The sequence below is a fragment of the Gorilla gorilla genome, chromosome 12 (assembly GCF_029281585.2).
Source record: "Gorilla gorilla gorilla isolate KB3781 chromosome 12, NHGRI_mGorGor1-v2.1_pri, whole genome shotgun sequence".
NCBI lineage: Eukaryota > Metazoa > Chordata > Mammalia > Primates > Hominidae > Gorilla > Gorilla gorilla.
The window spans coordinates 109,745,996-109,760,971 of NC_073236.2; the positions used below are offsets into that span (position 1 = coordinate 109,745,996).

A 14,976-nucleotide genomic window follows, 5' to 3' on the forward strand; every position below is an offset into this window, starting at 1 on the left:
CCCACCCCAAAGCAAAAATCATTCCTATTAATTAGTATCCCCATCTCAAAATAACAATGGTTTTCTGTAAATAATCCAAAGTAGACCTTCCAATATATATATATTTTTTTTTTTGCAAATGGAAGTTTTTAAAAGGCACAGAGGAGCTTGTTGCTGGTACCTGCCAGTTACCTAAAAGTTAACCTAGTAATATGAAATTTTTTTGTTTATATATACTGAACTATAGTTATCAGTATCTAAGGCAAAATGATCTCAGAGAAGTTAATACTGGCAAAGTCAATGTCTTCATGTGTGAATTAGGCAGTTAATCAAGTCAGACATCACTATCATTGCCAAATGAAGAAAGCTACAGGTACTCAAAGATACCAAGTATGTGTTCAGAGATAAAAATTAAGATGATCACTAGACAAGATCAGTGGAAAATAAGCAGCAGTACTGCACCAATGCAAGACAAAATATACTTTATTGTGACAGCAAATGCACATAGTGCTGTAGGTAAGGCATGCTACTAGGAATCTGCATATAATCAAAAGCCAGTATGGAAATGAATGGAAATGAATGCTGTTGTTCTCAGATTGAGTCCATGGTGGAGAAAGGATAGTTTGTGTCCACTTATTTCAAATGCAGTATCATACCTACTTAATCAGTTACCTATGCTTCTAACCAACAGCCCAGTGGCAAATAAGAGGAACTTAACTGTACTCAGAAGTCACTTTTAATATCAACGACAGAAATATTTCACTAATTCAACTGAGGCAAATTTCCTTTCTAGACAAAGGACCTAGAAATTGAGCATGCAAAACACCCATCCATCCATTCATTCATTCATTCAAATAATTAGCCAATTTTACCGTCATTTAATTCCACCAGAAGCAAATACTAGAATATCTAGAAGTAGTTTGGGTAAAGAAACATTTACATTTTAATATTTTGTAATGTCATAAATTTGGGGCTAAAATAACACCAGGTCAAATTTGATCCCTTTCTATTTGAGGGTACAAAGTACAGTTTTGGTTTCAACAGCTGAACTTCTGAGAGAAGAGCTGAAAAAAATGCTAATAAGAGATCTAGGCCTTTGATGGAAACTATTAGGCTCTACAGACTTGTCAAAAAATCAATGCAAAACTGAGGGGGAAAGGCTGAAATGCTTTGTAAAGCAGTATTTTTAGACAAGTTGCTTCATTTCCCCCTTTTCTAAAACAGATGCAGATTAAATGTTTTTTGCATGAATGCACATTGACATTCTGTTCAACTGTTTTCTAAATGCAACACTGCGGGTTTAAACAGTATGCTTTCATTTAAACAAAGAATATTATATGCATGGTCAATTTAGTTTAAGAGATGAAAACAAACTTTACTACTATGAAAATTGCTTATCAAATACTCTCCTCTTTTATAAGGTGTTTTTAAAAGCAACACAGGACCAAAAGCATCCAACTATTACTTTATTTATATTACTATGCTTAAGTTACATGGAAAAAGACAACCCAGCAGTTCTGTCCCATCTCAGAAAAAGTTTCCAATCAACACCAATTATGTGGTGACAAATAACTAGGAATGGTGACATCTTTGGGCCAAGACTGACAAGGAAGAATGGGCTCTGGTGCTACGGTTCATCTCCAACAAGAATATGGCACACCGGCCAGCACAAGCCATGCTAACACTGAGCCTTTAGCGCTGGGCACAGATTCGGATCTCTTCTCTGAAGCTAGCAAATCAAGTGAAATAACTGGGTTTAAAAAAAAAAGTTTAAAATGAAGCCCAAGTTTAAAAACCATACTCCTAACATTTTCCTTTCACAATTGACATAAAACACACTTTTTCCCTCTAACAGCCCAGATTTTTTTCCTTACATAGCTCACCACATAGCTGCAGACAGACTCTTCTGCCTCAAGATGTAAACATAGGGTAAAAAATTAACGGCATCTGCATAATATTCTCTCTACACACTGCTGTTGGATGGAAAATACAAAATTAAAAAAAAAAAAAAGAAAGAAAGGTTCCATCTTAGATTCTCACAACCTCTTGCTCCGCAGTTCATTAATCCGACTCTGATGCTAAGGTGACAGTGTATGTAAGTAGATTTTTGTTTTCAGTGAAGGAGACCTGGGAAAAGATGGATTTCTCTCTGTATCTTCAAGAGTTATCAGATGGTACATGCTCCTCAAAGCCCTCACTCTCTCGAACTAGAGCACGTTCCAGGATCACACGGCCTTCCTTATATCGCTGGCTGTCTTCAGTGGCAAACTCATAGATCCATCCCAGTTTGCTATTGCAGTTTTTGCAGCTCACATCTCGAACCATGTGGCGGCCAGTGAGCATGACCCGATCTTGAACTTCACTGTACTGCAGGTTAACTACCTAACAAGGGACAAGGAAAATCAAAATTGCAACGCATGTTAGTTATTTGCTAAGTATGTACAAAATATTATGGTTAATGCAACAGCAACTTCAGAAAAGGAGAAAGAAGTTGTTACTTTAGTCAAACCTATAATACCCAAGACTTATTTATAGAAGCTGCTGGGGCAGGCAGACATCTGGAAATTGCACTACACTAGACATCTAATGCAATCATGCACTACCGTACTAGCCTAAGTCACACTATTTAAACATACTAGTTACATTTCTGTGCTGCAGGTAAGAAAAAGTCCTGGAATTGGAGCCATAAGATGTAGGTTTGGGTCCAATTGTAGTAATTCATCATTATTCAATGATGAGCGCAAATAATACAATCAATGTAAAAAAACCTAATGCACCACAGTTATTCCATAAAACAGTCTGTCAGTTTGTTTCTGAAAATATACTTTATATATAGACTGGGACAGATTAAGCCTACTAAAGACCATACATCTGCAGTGCATAGTTTTAAAGTGAATTCAAAGACAATGAACACAATGAAGTGGGTCTGAGACAATGTGTAATGAATTTCCACTGATTCTGAATACCCAACAATCTTCTACACTTTCCTTTTCTGTAAAGGGCCAGATAGTACATATTTCTGGCTTTGAGGGCTATGTGGTCTTCGTTGCAACTTTTTAACTCTGGCACTGTAGCATGAAAGAAGCTGTAGACAATACGTAACGCACAAGCAGAGCTGTGTTCCATTACATTTACCAAAACAGGCAGCTGTCCTGCTGCAGTGTGCCCTCCTCTGTACCAAAATAAATGTCAGAGTATGCACCATCAATTCTGAGAAAAGCTGCTTCTACATGGAACAGAGGAGTGCCCACTGGGGAAGTTCATCTGATCTTCTAAGAACAGTACCCTAGACTAGCTATGTTCCTTAGCCTAAAAGACTTGGAAATTCAACTTTTCTATTATATACCAGATTCCGGGAGGCAGAATCACGGCATCCAATTTGAAAGCAAGCCAGAAATTAGAGAGACAGGCAGACTGGGCACACACTTGCAAATCAGAAAAACACTCTTCCTGTCAGCAAATCCATGGAAGGATGATTGGTGAGCATGAATTAGAGCATGAAAAGTTGGTTAGATGATCCTTATTCGCTGTCAAGTTATAATAGTTTAATGCCACTATCTCCCTATATGGATAAACCAGTGACACGTGGAGAAAGGGAGGTGGGTACCTTGACCTGTTCCTTCCATAGTCTGTGCTGAAGTCGCTACCAAATTATTACACTGAACATTTCCTGAGGCAACAGAGATCACACTTCTTTATACTTTTTTTTTTTTTTTTTTTTTTTTTTTTTTGAGACTGCATCTCACTCTGTTGCCTAGGCTGGAGTGCAGTGGCGTTATCTCGGCTCACCACAACCCCCGCCTCCCAGGTTCAAGCGTTTCTCCTGCCTCAGCCTCCCGAGTAGCTGGGACTACAGGCACACACTACCACGCCCAGCTAATTTTTGTATTTTTAGTAGAAATGGTGTTTCACCATGTTGGCCAGGCTGGTCTCGAACTCCTGACCTCGTGATCTGCCCACCTTGGCCTCCCAAAGTGCTGGGATTACAGGCATGAGCCACTGTGCCCAGCCTACTTCTTCAAACTTCCAAGGTTAAAATCACATCCTAGTAACACCTTCCTAAGGTCCCATCAAAGACGAGCTAGTGGGCAATCATTTCTGTAGATTTCAAGCTCTCATTCTGACTCTTCCTGGTATCTCTAAGCTCTGAGGGGGTATTCTGGTGTTGCTGTCAAATACAGCCAATGAGCCCACTTAGGAATCAAACTTTTTCTCACTAACCTTGTTAAAAAGAAATGCTCTGCCAGTGGCGCCTGTGAAACGAGTGGAGATGAGTTCTGAGCGGTTGGTCAGGATCGTATCACAGTTTGCACAAGAAAACAGACGGGTACCACCGATATGATCAAGGAAAATTCTGCCCATTTTTATGGCTGAAGTTCTAAAAACCTAGGAGTAAATAGAAAAGGGTAACAAATGCATTATAATAATCATGTTAGCACCTACTTGGGGGGTGTCATAGAGAACCATTTATATACATATTTATGTAATCTCTGCTTTGTAGTACTCGATGTGTGAAATAGCTGATCCTGAACAAAAAGATCCAAAGTTCACACACTGAACAAATAAACAGGCATGCCTAAGCTAAGAAGATTTTAAAGCAGTGAGCCAAGGAAGTAAACCTATTAGCCAAGGCCAAAGAATAGTGTCACTTCTCTTATGGCTGGTGTGGAAAAAGAAAATGGAAAGTGGAATTTCAGAAAATGAATGATGTAAAGCACTGGCAGAGAGGTGAGAAAAAAGGTTTAGCATAAATGTTAAGTATACATTCTGAGCATGTATAATTTCAGAAAAGAATTGTGAGGTTTCAGTGGGATACAAGTAGATAAAGGGGCAATTAGAAAACAAGAAGAGAGCAGTCTGGTTTGAGAACACAGAGTAAGTAGGTCTGTGATCACCAGGTGCATTTACAACTGTATAGAGGTGATGACTAACTTTAAGTCAATGTCTAGGGAGCACTGTTACTAGGTACTTATTTCAAAATTGTCACAGCTCTGTGAGGTTGTTACCATCACTTCACAGATCATCCAAGTCAAGGCTAAAAAGGTTATTAACTGGTCAAAGGTTACAAAGCTGTTAACTACAGAAAAGTACAGAATGCAATTCACCTAATTCAAAGTTCTTCCATGATCCTACACTGCCTCCAAGATGGTCCAGGCTGGCATAAGGCTAAAGCAATGAGAACAGAATAAGGGAAAGATAAGCTTTCCCATACATAACTTGATTATCTTTAAGAAATCTTACTGATTCAATAAATCATAAAAGCGCTGAAACACTGAAAAGATGTAAGTTTGAAACATATGTCTGAAACTAGGCTAACACTTTATAACATTCAAAAGTTAGGGAAGTTACTATATTCAAGTTCTTAAATTCATCATAACTAATTATCCTAAACAGTATTCTTAAAGATCTAGATATAGTCATGAATATACCACAGTTTTAATTTAAAACATAATTTATTCTCAGGTATAGTTATCAGCGCCTGTGTTTTAAATATTTATTATACATCTTTCCAATGGCATGCAGAGCTAATGTAACTGCCACTGTGGAAAAAAAAACTCCAGAATGCATGTTTGTAATGAGAATCTACTGTTGTCTTAAGATTGGGGGAATTCCATTACAAATTTAAAAGGAAATTCCATTCCTTCTAGGTCTATGAACTTCCCCAGCCATTAGGCGGTCCTAATGTCACTAGAAATGTTATCACAAAAATCATTATGACTCCCCTTAAACATTATGAAAGTTTAATAGGGAATAAAAAACAAATGGTGAATATAATGACAATGTGCAGCTAGTAAAAGGAAAACCAGCATATTAGCAAGCATCACAATGAACCTTGCACTAAAACACAGACTTAAGCTATAATACTTAACTTTCTAATTACATTTCTATAAAACAACAAAAGGAAACACTTATTGCCTTATTTCAGCCTTTAAGATTACCGCATTATTTTTTTCCACATGATTAAGAATACACTTGGCCAGGTTCGGTGGCTCACGCCTGTAATCCCAGCACTTTGTGAGTCTGAGATGGGCAGATCACCTGGGGTCAGGAGTTCAAGACCAGCCTGGTTAACATGGTGAAACCCCGTCTCTATTAAAAATACAAAAATTAGTCAGATGTGGTGGCGCATGCCTGTAGTCTCAGCTACTCGGGAGTCTGAGGCAGGAGAATGGCTTGAACACAGGAGGCAGAGGTCGCAGTGAGCCAAGATCATGCCACTGCACTCCAGCCTGGGCGACAGAGCGAGACTCCATCTCAAAAAACAAAAAAGAATACATTTATTATTTATTTACATATAAGTCAGAAGTTGCAAATTCGAGGCCTCCAGGCTGAATTCATTTGGTAGCCTAGGAATACAGCAGTGAACAGATACAAAAACCCTTCCCTAAAAAACATATGTGGACATGTCTGTTTTATTTGGGTCACACAGTTTTTAATCTTCATTTTAAAAAGTTGAGATGACATTTAAAATTTGGAAGATCTCATTAAAGAGCCTGTAGTTTGGATTTCTTTTTAACAATGGGGAGGGCACATATTCTCCTATGGCAACAACTGACTACAAGTGAGCTGCACCCCCTAAACCTCACCAGGCCATTTTATTTGCTCAGTCTCCACTTTGCTTCACACAATTACTTCACCTCTTTGGTCCTTGAACCAATATTTGAATGTATGACTCCTGATATAAATAAAACATTCAACAAACCTGTGAGCAGTTAAGTTTGGTCATGTTTCTGAATCTTGATCATTAACAGAAGGGAATCAACAGCAAGGTTTTGGAGTCTCAGCCGTTGAGGTATAGGCCTCAGATTCTGTATGTCTTTGAAGACTAGTATTTGTGCAGTCATTTGTAACCTCCAGCTAGGGGTCTGGGATTCATTATTTTAAAGCCAATTTCCCTTAAGACTTTTAAATACAATATTCATGTTGTAATTTATTTCAATCATAATGGAGAGTAACTACCTGTATCTACATTGACCACTGTGACACCATACGGTTGTGGTAAATGCGCTGGACTTCAAAGTGAACTTTCCCTATACCTTCTGCCTACATCATTTTATCCTTGGCTAAAAACTACTGTGATCATTTCCTACTGAGGGTAAATACATTTAACATGCCTTTTTCCCCTGATCCCATCTATTTTTTCTCTTTACCCAAGTATTTTTACTGGATTCAATCATATGATTCATTACCAAGACCAAAAATATCTGAGCAAAACCTTATGTTACACTATTCCTAGTTGTGGTTGCCATTTATAGAGAATTATATATATAGAACTGTAGAATGTAGTTTTTGTTTGCTAAGAAAGATAAGTTAGAATGCCACAGGATCTAGCAGAAGCAAGAAAAACATCACTTGCTGTCAAAGGTCTTTAGGAAGCAGAAAAACCTCTGTAGGGTCCTTAGGCTCCAAGAGGTAGCCCTGGCCTTTGCAGGGTTAGAAACTCAACCTAACACTGACACTATTCAAACTCTCAAGAGGCTGACATCCATTAAAATGCCACTGCTATGGTCTCAATGTTTGTATACCCCCCCACCATTCATATGTGATATTACCAGGTGATTAGGTCACAAGCACAGAGCCCTCAAAAATGGGATTACTATCCTTATAAAAGGGTCCCAGAGAGCTGCCTGCTCCTTTCCACCATGTGAGGACGAAGATAAAAGGTACCATCAACAGACATTGAATCTTATGTTGGACTTCCTGGCCTCCAGAACTGGGAGAAATAAATTTGTTGTTTATAAGCCATCCAGTCTACAGTACCCTGTTAGAGCAGCCAGAATGAACTAAGACAGCCACTTATTTAAGGAGGACAAAGGCCGGGCGCGGTGGCTCACACCTGTAATCCCGGCACTTTGGGGAGGCCAAGGTGGGCGGATCACGACGTCAGGAGATCGAAACCATCCTGGCTAACACAGTGAAACCCCGTCTCTACTAAAAATACAAAAAAATTAGCCGGGCATGGTGGCGGGCACCTGTAGTCCCAGCTACTCGGGAGGCTGAGGCAGGAGAAAGGCGTGAACCCGGGAGGCAGAGCTTGCAGTGAGCTGAGATTGTGCTACTGCATTCCAGCTTGGGCCACAGAGTGAGACTCCGTCTCAAAAAAAACAAAAAAAAAAACAAAGGAGGACAGTCATTAAAAAGCTAAGATATAACACTTGAATCAGGCTTCTCTGGACCTGAACAACATATTGAACTCTGCCTTAGACCTTATAATTATTTAGCATCTACACTGTATGGGACACTGTACTTGGTATTTACATACCACATTTAATTTTGACAATTTTTAAAGTAGGTATTTATCACCTCACTTTTATAGATGAATTAAAGAGACTGTGACTTTCCAGAAGTGGCCAAGCCACTGCATTCTATTATCTCTCTAGTGATTAGAGGGCTATCAGATTTACTCTCTCCCTCAGGGTTTACCATCAGCCCTTCCTGCTTCCATGCTGTTCCTCCTGTATTCCCTATCTTGGTTGATGCCAACTGCAATCACAAACTCTCCTAAACTAGAAACCCTAGTAAGTCATTTAAAAAACTGCAAAATTAACAAGACTTCCTAAATCACTTTTGGAAGTTTTCCTCCCTCCCCATCATCACTGTATTAGATTCAAACTCTCCTCACGTCCGGATAAAACTTTCAGGGTCAGCGAGTGTGACTGTTAAACCCAACATATATTCATACATACCATTTCATTTCTGCTACATAGAGCTACAAAAATATGGTCAAAGGCATGTGCCGCCCATTTCTAAAAGCTCATAGAGACTGCTCCTTTATAAAATTTGAAACTTTTTTCTGACAGAATAGAAAATTGCAGGTTATTTTTTAAAAAGAAAAAAAACAGCTTTATTAAGGAATACTCTACATGACAAAGTTTACTCACTACAAGTGTACAATTCAATGACTTCTAGTCAATTTATAAAATTGTGCCACTATCACCACCAATTGGCTTTAGAATGCTTCCATCAGCCCCTCAAAAATTCCCACACACCAGCCTGCAGCGAATACCTTCTCCAACTCCCAGCCACTGGCAACCACTGATCTGCTGTCTGATTGCTTTTATATTCAAAATATTTCCCAAGTATGCTAATCACCTTGCTTGGACTTAGAGTAATCCCAGATCTCTTCAGCCCCGTATTTCTAAAACATCTTAAGAGTGAGCTGCTTTCACAGACAGCTAATGTTTGGTGTTGATTCTGGGGGCAGCTTACTGTGTCCTTTAGTAGCAACACACAGGCTTTGGTATATGTCAGTGCTGAAGTTCAAGTTTATAGTGAAATGAGAGCTAAACTCATCATAAAGCTTAAGTTTTATTTAAGATGTTCCCTACCTTATCATGTTATAAATAAGGCCTCTTTGGTACTATCTTCTTATAGGTCCAGGTTATAAAAGTCCTAAAAAGGTTGAATAAGAAAAGTACCAAGCTTGACTGTTTAACTGGAAGACTATTCTTAGTTTATTTGAAATTACCTGAAACAGTGAGGGGCTGGGATGAAAATATAAGTCAAATTTATAGATAATTTCATAGATCGTACTTTAGTATTATTTTCAATTTCCTCCCTCTCTCACCAATAGCATATTTAGCTATCTACAACTTCCAATTTCTCTTTTATCAGAAGACTCTGGTGAAATATTAATAACATTTTAGGATCTCTGCCTTGTTACAGAATTTTTTTTTTAATTACAGAATCTGTAAGGGGGAAAAAAAAAGATGATTCTCTTCAGAAATCTGCCAAAGAGTCTCCAGGAATGCATTATTTTAAAATGCATGACGGATATGATGGACTATATAATTTCCTAGTTTGCTTCCACATCAATAAAACAATTTTCTAAAAAGACTATTGGTTTATTTTACACATACACTATCAAGCAAAATACGGTATCTTGTTCACTTGTCTGGCTCATTGCTGATTGTTTTCCTTAAAAGCTGGGAAGGCTGTGGGTCAATTCAGCTCGCCACCTGTTTCTGTACTGCCCACAAGCTGAGAATGAATTTTGTACTTTTAAATGGTTGGGGAGAGGGGAGAATATTTTCTGACACAAGATTATGACATTCACACTTGAGTGTCAAAGTTTTTAGGAACACAGCCACGCCCATTTGTTTACACTTTACTCCTTCCACTTTACAATGAGGAGCTGCTACAGAAACCTTCTGGCTTGCGAAGTTTAAAATATTTTTTACCTGGCCCTTTACCAAAAAAAAGTTTTCCCTGCTTAAAAACACATTCTGATAGTGAAAGAGCTTTGCATTTAGAAAGCAGTCTTTCCCAGAAAAAATGGAAACTTGGTTGGCATCTGGGATTAAAGCTAGATAGGAGTATTTGAAAAGATCAGTTTAATCCCATTCCCCTTTTCTTTACTGATTTTCTAGCTAAAATCCTTAACTTTCTGTAACCAGTTCAGCATGTTGAAGATCAACTCTAATAAAGATTATAAAAATAGATAATATCTACCAGCTGCTCTCTCCTCTCTCCACCCCCAGGACTTAAACTGTGGAGCTGAGATACTTGAATTCTGGAGATTCCTAGGTTCAAATCTCAGCTCTTCCCCCTTAATAGCTTTGGAAACACTGGGTGAGTTATCCTCTCCTGTTTCATCTGTAAAATGGTGAGAGCAGCAGCCATCTCTGAGTTATGAGAAATTAAGTGGAGATACTGTATTCTGAGAACGGTGCCTAGCACACAGTGAATGCTCAGTGAAGGTCAGTAAAACTAGATTATCTTCTTCAACATTCCCCATCCCAACTCACCCTATGACAGATGAGAAAAGCATGGCTCACAAAGGATATGAAACAATAACAATTAACTGGCTTCACTTCCTGCTAATTATGCTAAAGCTAAGCGACCAGGTGATAGAAATTAGAAGCTGGAGGAAAGTCAGAAACCTTCTGAAGCATGTCACAGTTCTGGGTCTTAAAATAGGTACTTGTTGTCCCTATAATTAATAATCCAGTTTGGTTTCAACCCTGGCAAGTGGAATTAGTCAAGGGAGGCACCACTTCCCAGCCCTAAAAATACCAGGGAGGGTAGGTATCTATTTGCATCTCATAGAACCTTCTGATGGAAAAACACCCAGTTCACAGATAAACTTTTCCTTAGTAAATGAAACCATCGCCTCAGGGCATTTCCATAGAATACACACTTCACCAGATCCCCAGTGTTGGACAGACCACAGTGGGTTTTCCATTGCATCAGAAGATGGGACAAAGGCAAGGTACAAAGACTCTGCTGCAGGGAACTGAGTATGCAGGCATCTAGCGCAGAAAGGGTTAAAGGAACCTGCCCCTTGCAGAGGTGGTTTTGTTTTGCAATGACTCTGCTAAAATGGAATCCGGTGGAAGCCAGCTTTCGTATCTCGTTTTTAATTTCTTCCCTCGCCAAAACAAAGGATAAAAACCCAAATAACTTTTAAGAGTGCTGGGTTGATTACTATAATAATCAGCACTTACTGCTATTGTAATTTCATCAACTCTTTATACTGAGTTGTGACTAAACGCTATTAAAAAATCTACATGGGAAAACAGTTTGATCCATACAATCAAGTTTCCAATTTTTGTGCAAAATATGTAACAAGCTAAGTTTTCAGTGATAGCAAGCTCTGCTATCCTCTTGCAGTACGTGACCAGTTTACTTTGCTGTGTCAAATGATGTCCTGTTGTGGAATCAGGTCTTCATTTGCAGTACGTTTTAAGGATATATTTTTGTTTTCCCCCCTCAATAATGCCTTATTTTTTCCTGTTTTGTTAGATGACTTTCAAGTTCACTATATTTCAATAACACTTATATTTAAATATTAGAAAATAAGACTAGTCATTTCACTCAGGAAACCGTGTCTGTTAGTGCACAATCTGAGTTGGTCATCCCCCGCTAAACCCTAGCAAGACAATTTCATGGTCTCGTTTGTTGTGATGCAATACCAAAAGCCTCTAACTAGATGGATTGACGTGTAATTTACCTGTCTGGCTTCCCGACTCAAGTGTCAAGTAGCAACTTCAGGTCTAGCTAAGGTTCAGTTCCTGCATTACACTGACATTACTACACAGGATTATCTTAAAACTGACATTGATCTCTATAGTTATTCACCATTAAACCTAGAATGATATTTTAGGCACACATATACCTAGGACTACCTTCATGTCTCATGGACTGTTTTTCAGAGGGTAGTAGCTGCTTTAATTACTCCTTTTCATAATTTTTGGCCTTATTTCCTTTCACTTTTTTCTAAACCTGTTTATTTTTCTCATTACTTAAATAGAAAACAGAAAAGGGAAATTAGTCTAGAGAAAAGTTCGCAACGATCCAACCGGGTAACATTATTTTCCAAGCCACATATATTTTACTAACGTCTCATAACTTGCTAAAATTATTGCTCGATCGCATTTGTCCACGACTTTTGATTAAGTTATAAGCTTCTAGAGAAACTATTCTAAATTCTTTGTACTTTACTTCTTACCTAACCCAGTACAAGTATGCGATAAACTTTCAGGAAACGAATTCACCAAGGCACTTCACTTCTGGCATGAATATGTACCCTGGGAACACCACATGCCTTTTGGTTCCTCTTTGGTGGAATGCAGCTGCGACGCTCTATATGTGGCTATGCAAAGTTAGCTAATATCCTACTCCTCCCTGTTTCTTCACCACCAAGTCTACTAATTTTCCAAAAACACAAGGTTAGCCCGAAGTTACTTCAGGTTTTTCATCTGTCAAGACGACGTGGAATAAAAATCCTCAGATTACCAACAGATCTCTGTAAACAGAAAAAGTTTAAAAATAAATGAGCTGTACAGCTTCCCAGACTCTCCCTTGAAAGGGAGATTTTAGTTGGTATCAGGATTAAACAGATCTTTGTAGTATTTCAATTTCCCACTCCCGCTGATCCGGACACTCATTTGTCCCATCTACCTGCAGAGAAGGGTACAGGAAAGGGGTTGCAAGGGCACGCCCACCCTCCCAACTGCAAGCGGAGGGAAGGCCGCAGCCCGAAGCTGGCGGAGCCGGGCCGGCCCGGGCGACCCCCGGGTGGGCTCAGCCGGCAGCCGCAGTGGGGCCCGCGAGCGCCCCCGCCGGCCCAGCTGATGGAGGACACGTGACGCCCGCCGGCCAATCGGGAGGGCCCGGGGCGGCAGAGCGCGGCGGCGGCGGTGGCGGCGGGGCCTCCCCCGACACAACAAACACGAGCAGGAAACAGCTGAGCGGGTGGCCGGCGGGCTCTCTTGGTCCCGACACCCGGCGGGCTGCCCAACCGTCACCCTGCGCTGTCAGTCCCGGGTCCTCTGGGCAGGAGGGCGGGGGAGGCGGACGTTCATGGGGGGGAGGGGGCAAAGGGAAACACCGCCCCAGCCCGGTGGCTGGGCCGCTTGGGCCGGGCGTGGGCCCTGCTCAGGACGGTTCACGCCGTGCGGTCATCGCGGCCCAAACAACTCGGTCAAGTTCCGACTTGGATTCGGGGCGGAGACCGGGCGCGCCCCCGACTATGCGACGGGTGGGGGCGGGGCAGCCGCGGCGCGGCGGGTGGGGGGTCGCGGCCAGACCGTCCGCCCAGGGGGCGCCGTGGGCCTCGGCGGCGGGCCTCGGAGGACGCGGCGGGGAAACGGGGCGGAGGCGCGGGCGCCGCGCGGAGGGGTTGCGGCTGTTGTCGCACCGGTCGCCCGGCTGCGCGGCGGGGGCGGGCCGACGGCGGCCGCCGCGCCAGGCCTCACAAAGAGCAAACAGCCCCGCGCGTCCGCCCGCGGTCCCAGCGCCGGGGCCCACCCTGAAGGATCGGGGGCGGCCGCTCTGGGACCCCGGGAAGGGCGCGACGAGGAAGAGGCACTTCCTGCCTGGGCCCCCCACCCTGGGCCGATCCCCGAGTGCCTCGAAGCCGCCCGACCCGAACGGGCGCCTCAGTCCCCACCGGCCCCGAGTCCAGCCCCTCCCGCGGGACTCACCCTGAGCGGCGGTGAGATCCGCGGCTGCCAGCGGCTCGTCGCTCTTCAGCTGGTATGAAGCCCCTTGGCCACCCGAGTCTCCAGGTTTAGCCAGGCCCTGGCCTTGGCCCCGCCTCTCCCTGGTTGGGCCTCAACGTCAGTCACCCGGCGTGGCTCCGCCCCCCCGCAGTCAGCTCTCCCGGTTGGCCCAGAACGCTCTTTATTTCTAGGCCCCGCCCCTGTCCTCGGCCTCCTGCCTTTTTCGCGGGGCCCCGCCCCTTCTCTGGCTCACCCTCCCCCACTCCCGCACCCCTCCGCTTCGCGGCCCACCCCTCTCAGAAGCCGCAGACCCAGGGCAGGCTTGCGACAGCTCGCCCCGCCCCTGACCCAGCACCTCGGACTCGTACAGCCAATCAAAGAGGCTAACTCTGCCCCTTCTCTCGAGGCGGCCAATGTAGTCAGTCTGGGTACCCACCTCTCCCTTTCAGCTGAGCGCACACAACACAGCATCCACGTGAGTCAGCTTCTTAAAGGCGAAGGCTTGGCCTGTCTAATTGCGGCAGCTGCGAGACATCGCACGTCATTAGCGTCACCAGGTAGCGGCTGGAGCCGAGCTTCCTGATACCTAGTGAGCCGCGGTGATGACAAATGAAAACAATAAGCTGTTTCCTAGACAAACAGCTGCCTAGGTAACTAAAGTGCACCGTGTAATTCGTTTCTTGGAGGCCGTTTCCCCGACCACCCCTGGTAGAGGGCTGCCTTTTGCTTTCAAACCCCTAGCCCTCGAGTCTAAGCACAAAGGCACTCCTAAGAAACATCTGTGGATACAGGATTTTTCAACTGCGCTTGACTTTATTTACAACTCATTTGAATGTTTTTTCTGGGTAGTGGAAATGATTCTCAAAAAGATGAAGAAATTGAGTCTTCTATATGGCGAATTTCTGCCTCAGAGAGTGAGATTTGTTTATTGCAAAGAGCAGCTGTTCCCTTAACCCTTATCAATGCTTAAGATGGAAGATGTTGCTTCTCATTCCATTAGAGTTGCCCAGGTAATTACATCTGTTAGCTGACTTTCGGGATAAAACCAAAA

At 42.4% G+C, this 14,976-nt stretch overlaps 1 protein-coding gene and 1 long non-coding RNA gene across 11 annotated transcripts in view; one reads left to right on the forward strand and one right to left on the reverse strand.

The window, feature by feature from the left end:
• Positions 1-444: 444 nt before the first annotated feature.
• On the reverse strand, positions 445-14,363 carry YPEL5 (yippee like 5). 5 transcript variants are annotated; one of them, XM_031008381.3, is made up of 5 exons: positions 13,908-14,044; positions 12,431-12,727; positions 5,085-5,145; positions 4,201-4,365; positions 445-2,361 (listed from the first exon to the last, which is right to left on the reverse strand). In XM_031008381.3, the coding sequence occupies exons 4-5, from the start codon at positions 4,339-4,341 to the stop codon at positions 2,137-2,139; spliced, it is 366 nt and encodes a 121-aa protein (XP_030864241.1). In that variant the 5' UTR covers positions 4,342-4,365; positions 5,085-5,145; positions 12,431-12,727; positions 13,908-14,044; the 3' UTR covers positions 445-2,136. The 5 variants fall into 5 exon arrangements, with proteins under 5 accessions (XP_030864241.1, XP_004029100.1, XP_055234782.1 ...); XM_004029051.5 differs by lacking the exon at positions 13,908-14,044 and adding an exon at positions 12,883-12,992; XM_055378807.2 differs by lacking the exon at positions 12,431-12,727 and having other exon boundaries at positions 13,908-14,050.
• The window catches only part of LOC109025756 (uncharacterized), a 194,089-nt gene continuing 193,268 nt past the window's right edge, over positions 14,156-14,976 (forward strand). For 5 of the 6 annotated variants that reach the window (XR_002004716.3, XR_010130011.1, XR_008677222.2 and 2 more), the window contains exon 1: positions 14,156-14,935. This is a non-coding gene — a long non-coding RNA (uncharacterized lncRNA). The remainder of the gene's footprint in view (positions 14,936-14,976) is intronic. The other variant, XR_010130009.1, reaches the window with a different exon arrangement.

Bases quoted from the DNA above. Each gene is read 5' to 3' on its own strand.
- YPEL5 (XM_031008380.3), bottom strand. From the start codon at position 4,341: ATGGGCAGAATTTTCCTTGATCATATCGGTGGTACCCGTCTGTTTTCT. The intron at 2,362-4,200 runs GTTAGTGAGAAA...GTCCCTTGTTAG, and splicing joins GAGCATTTCTTTTTAACAAG to GTAGTTAACCTGCAGTACAG.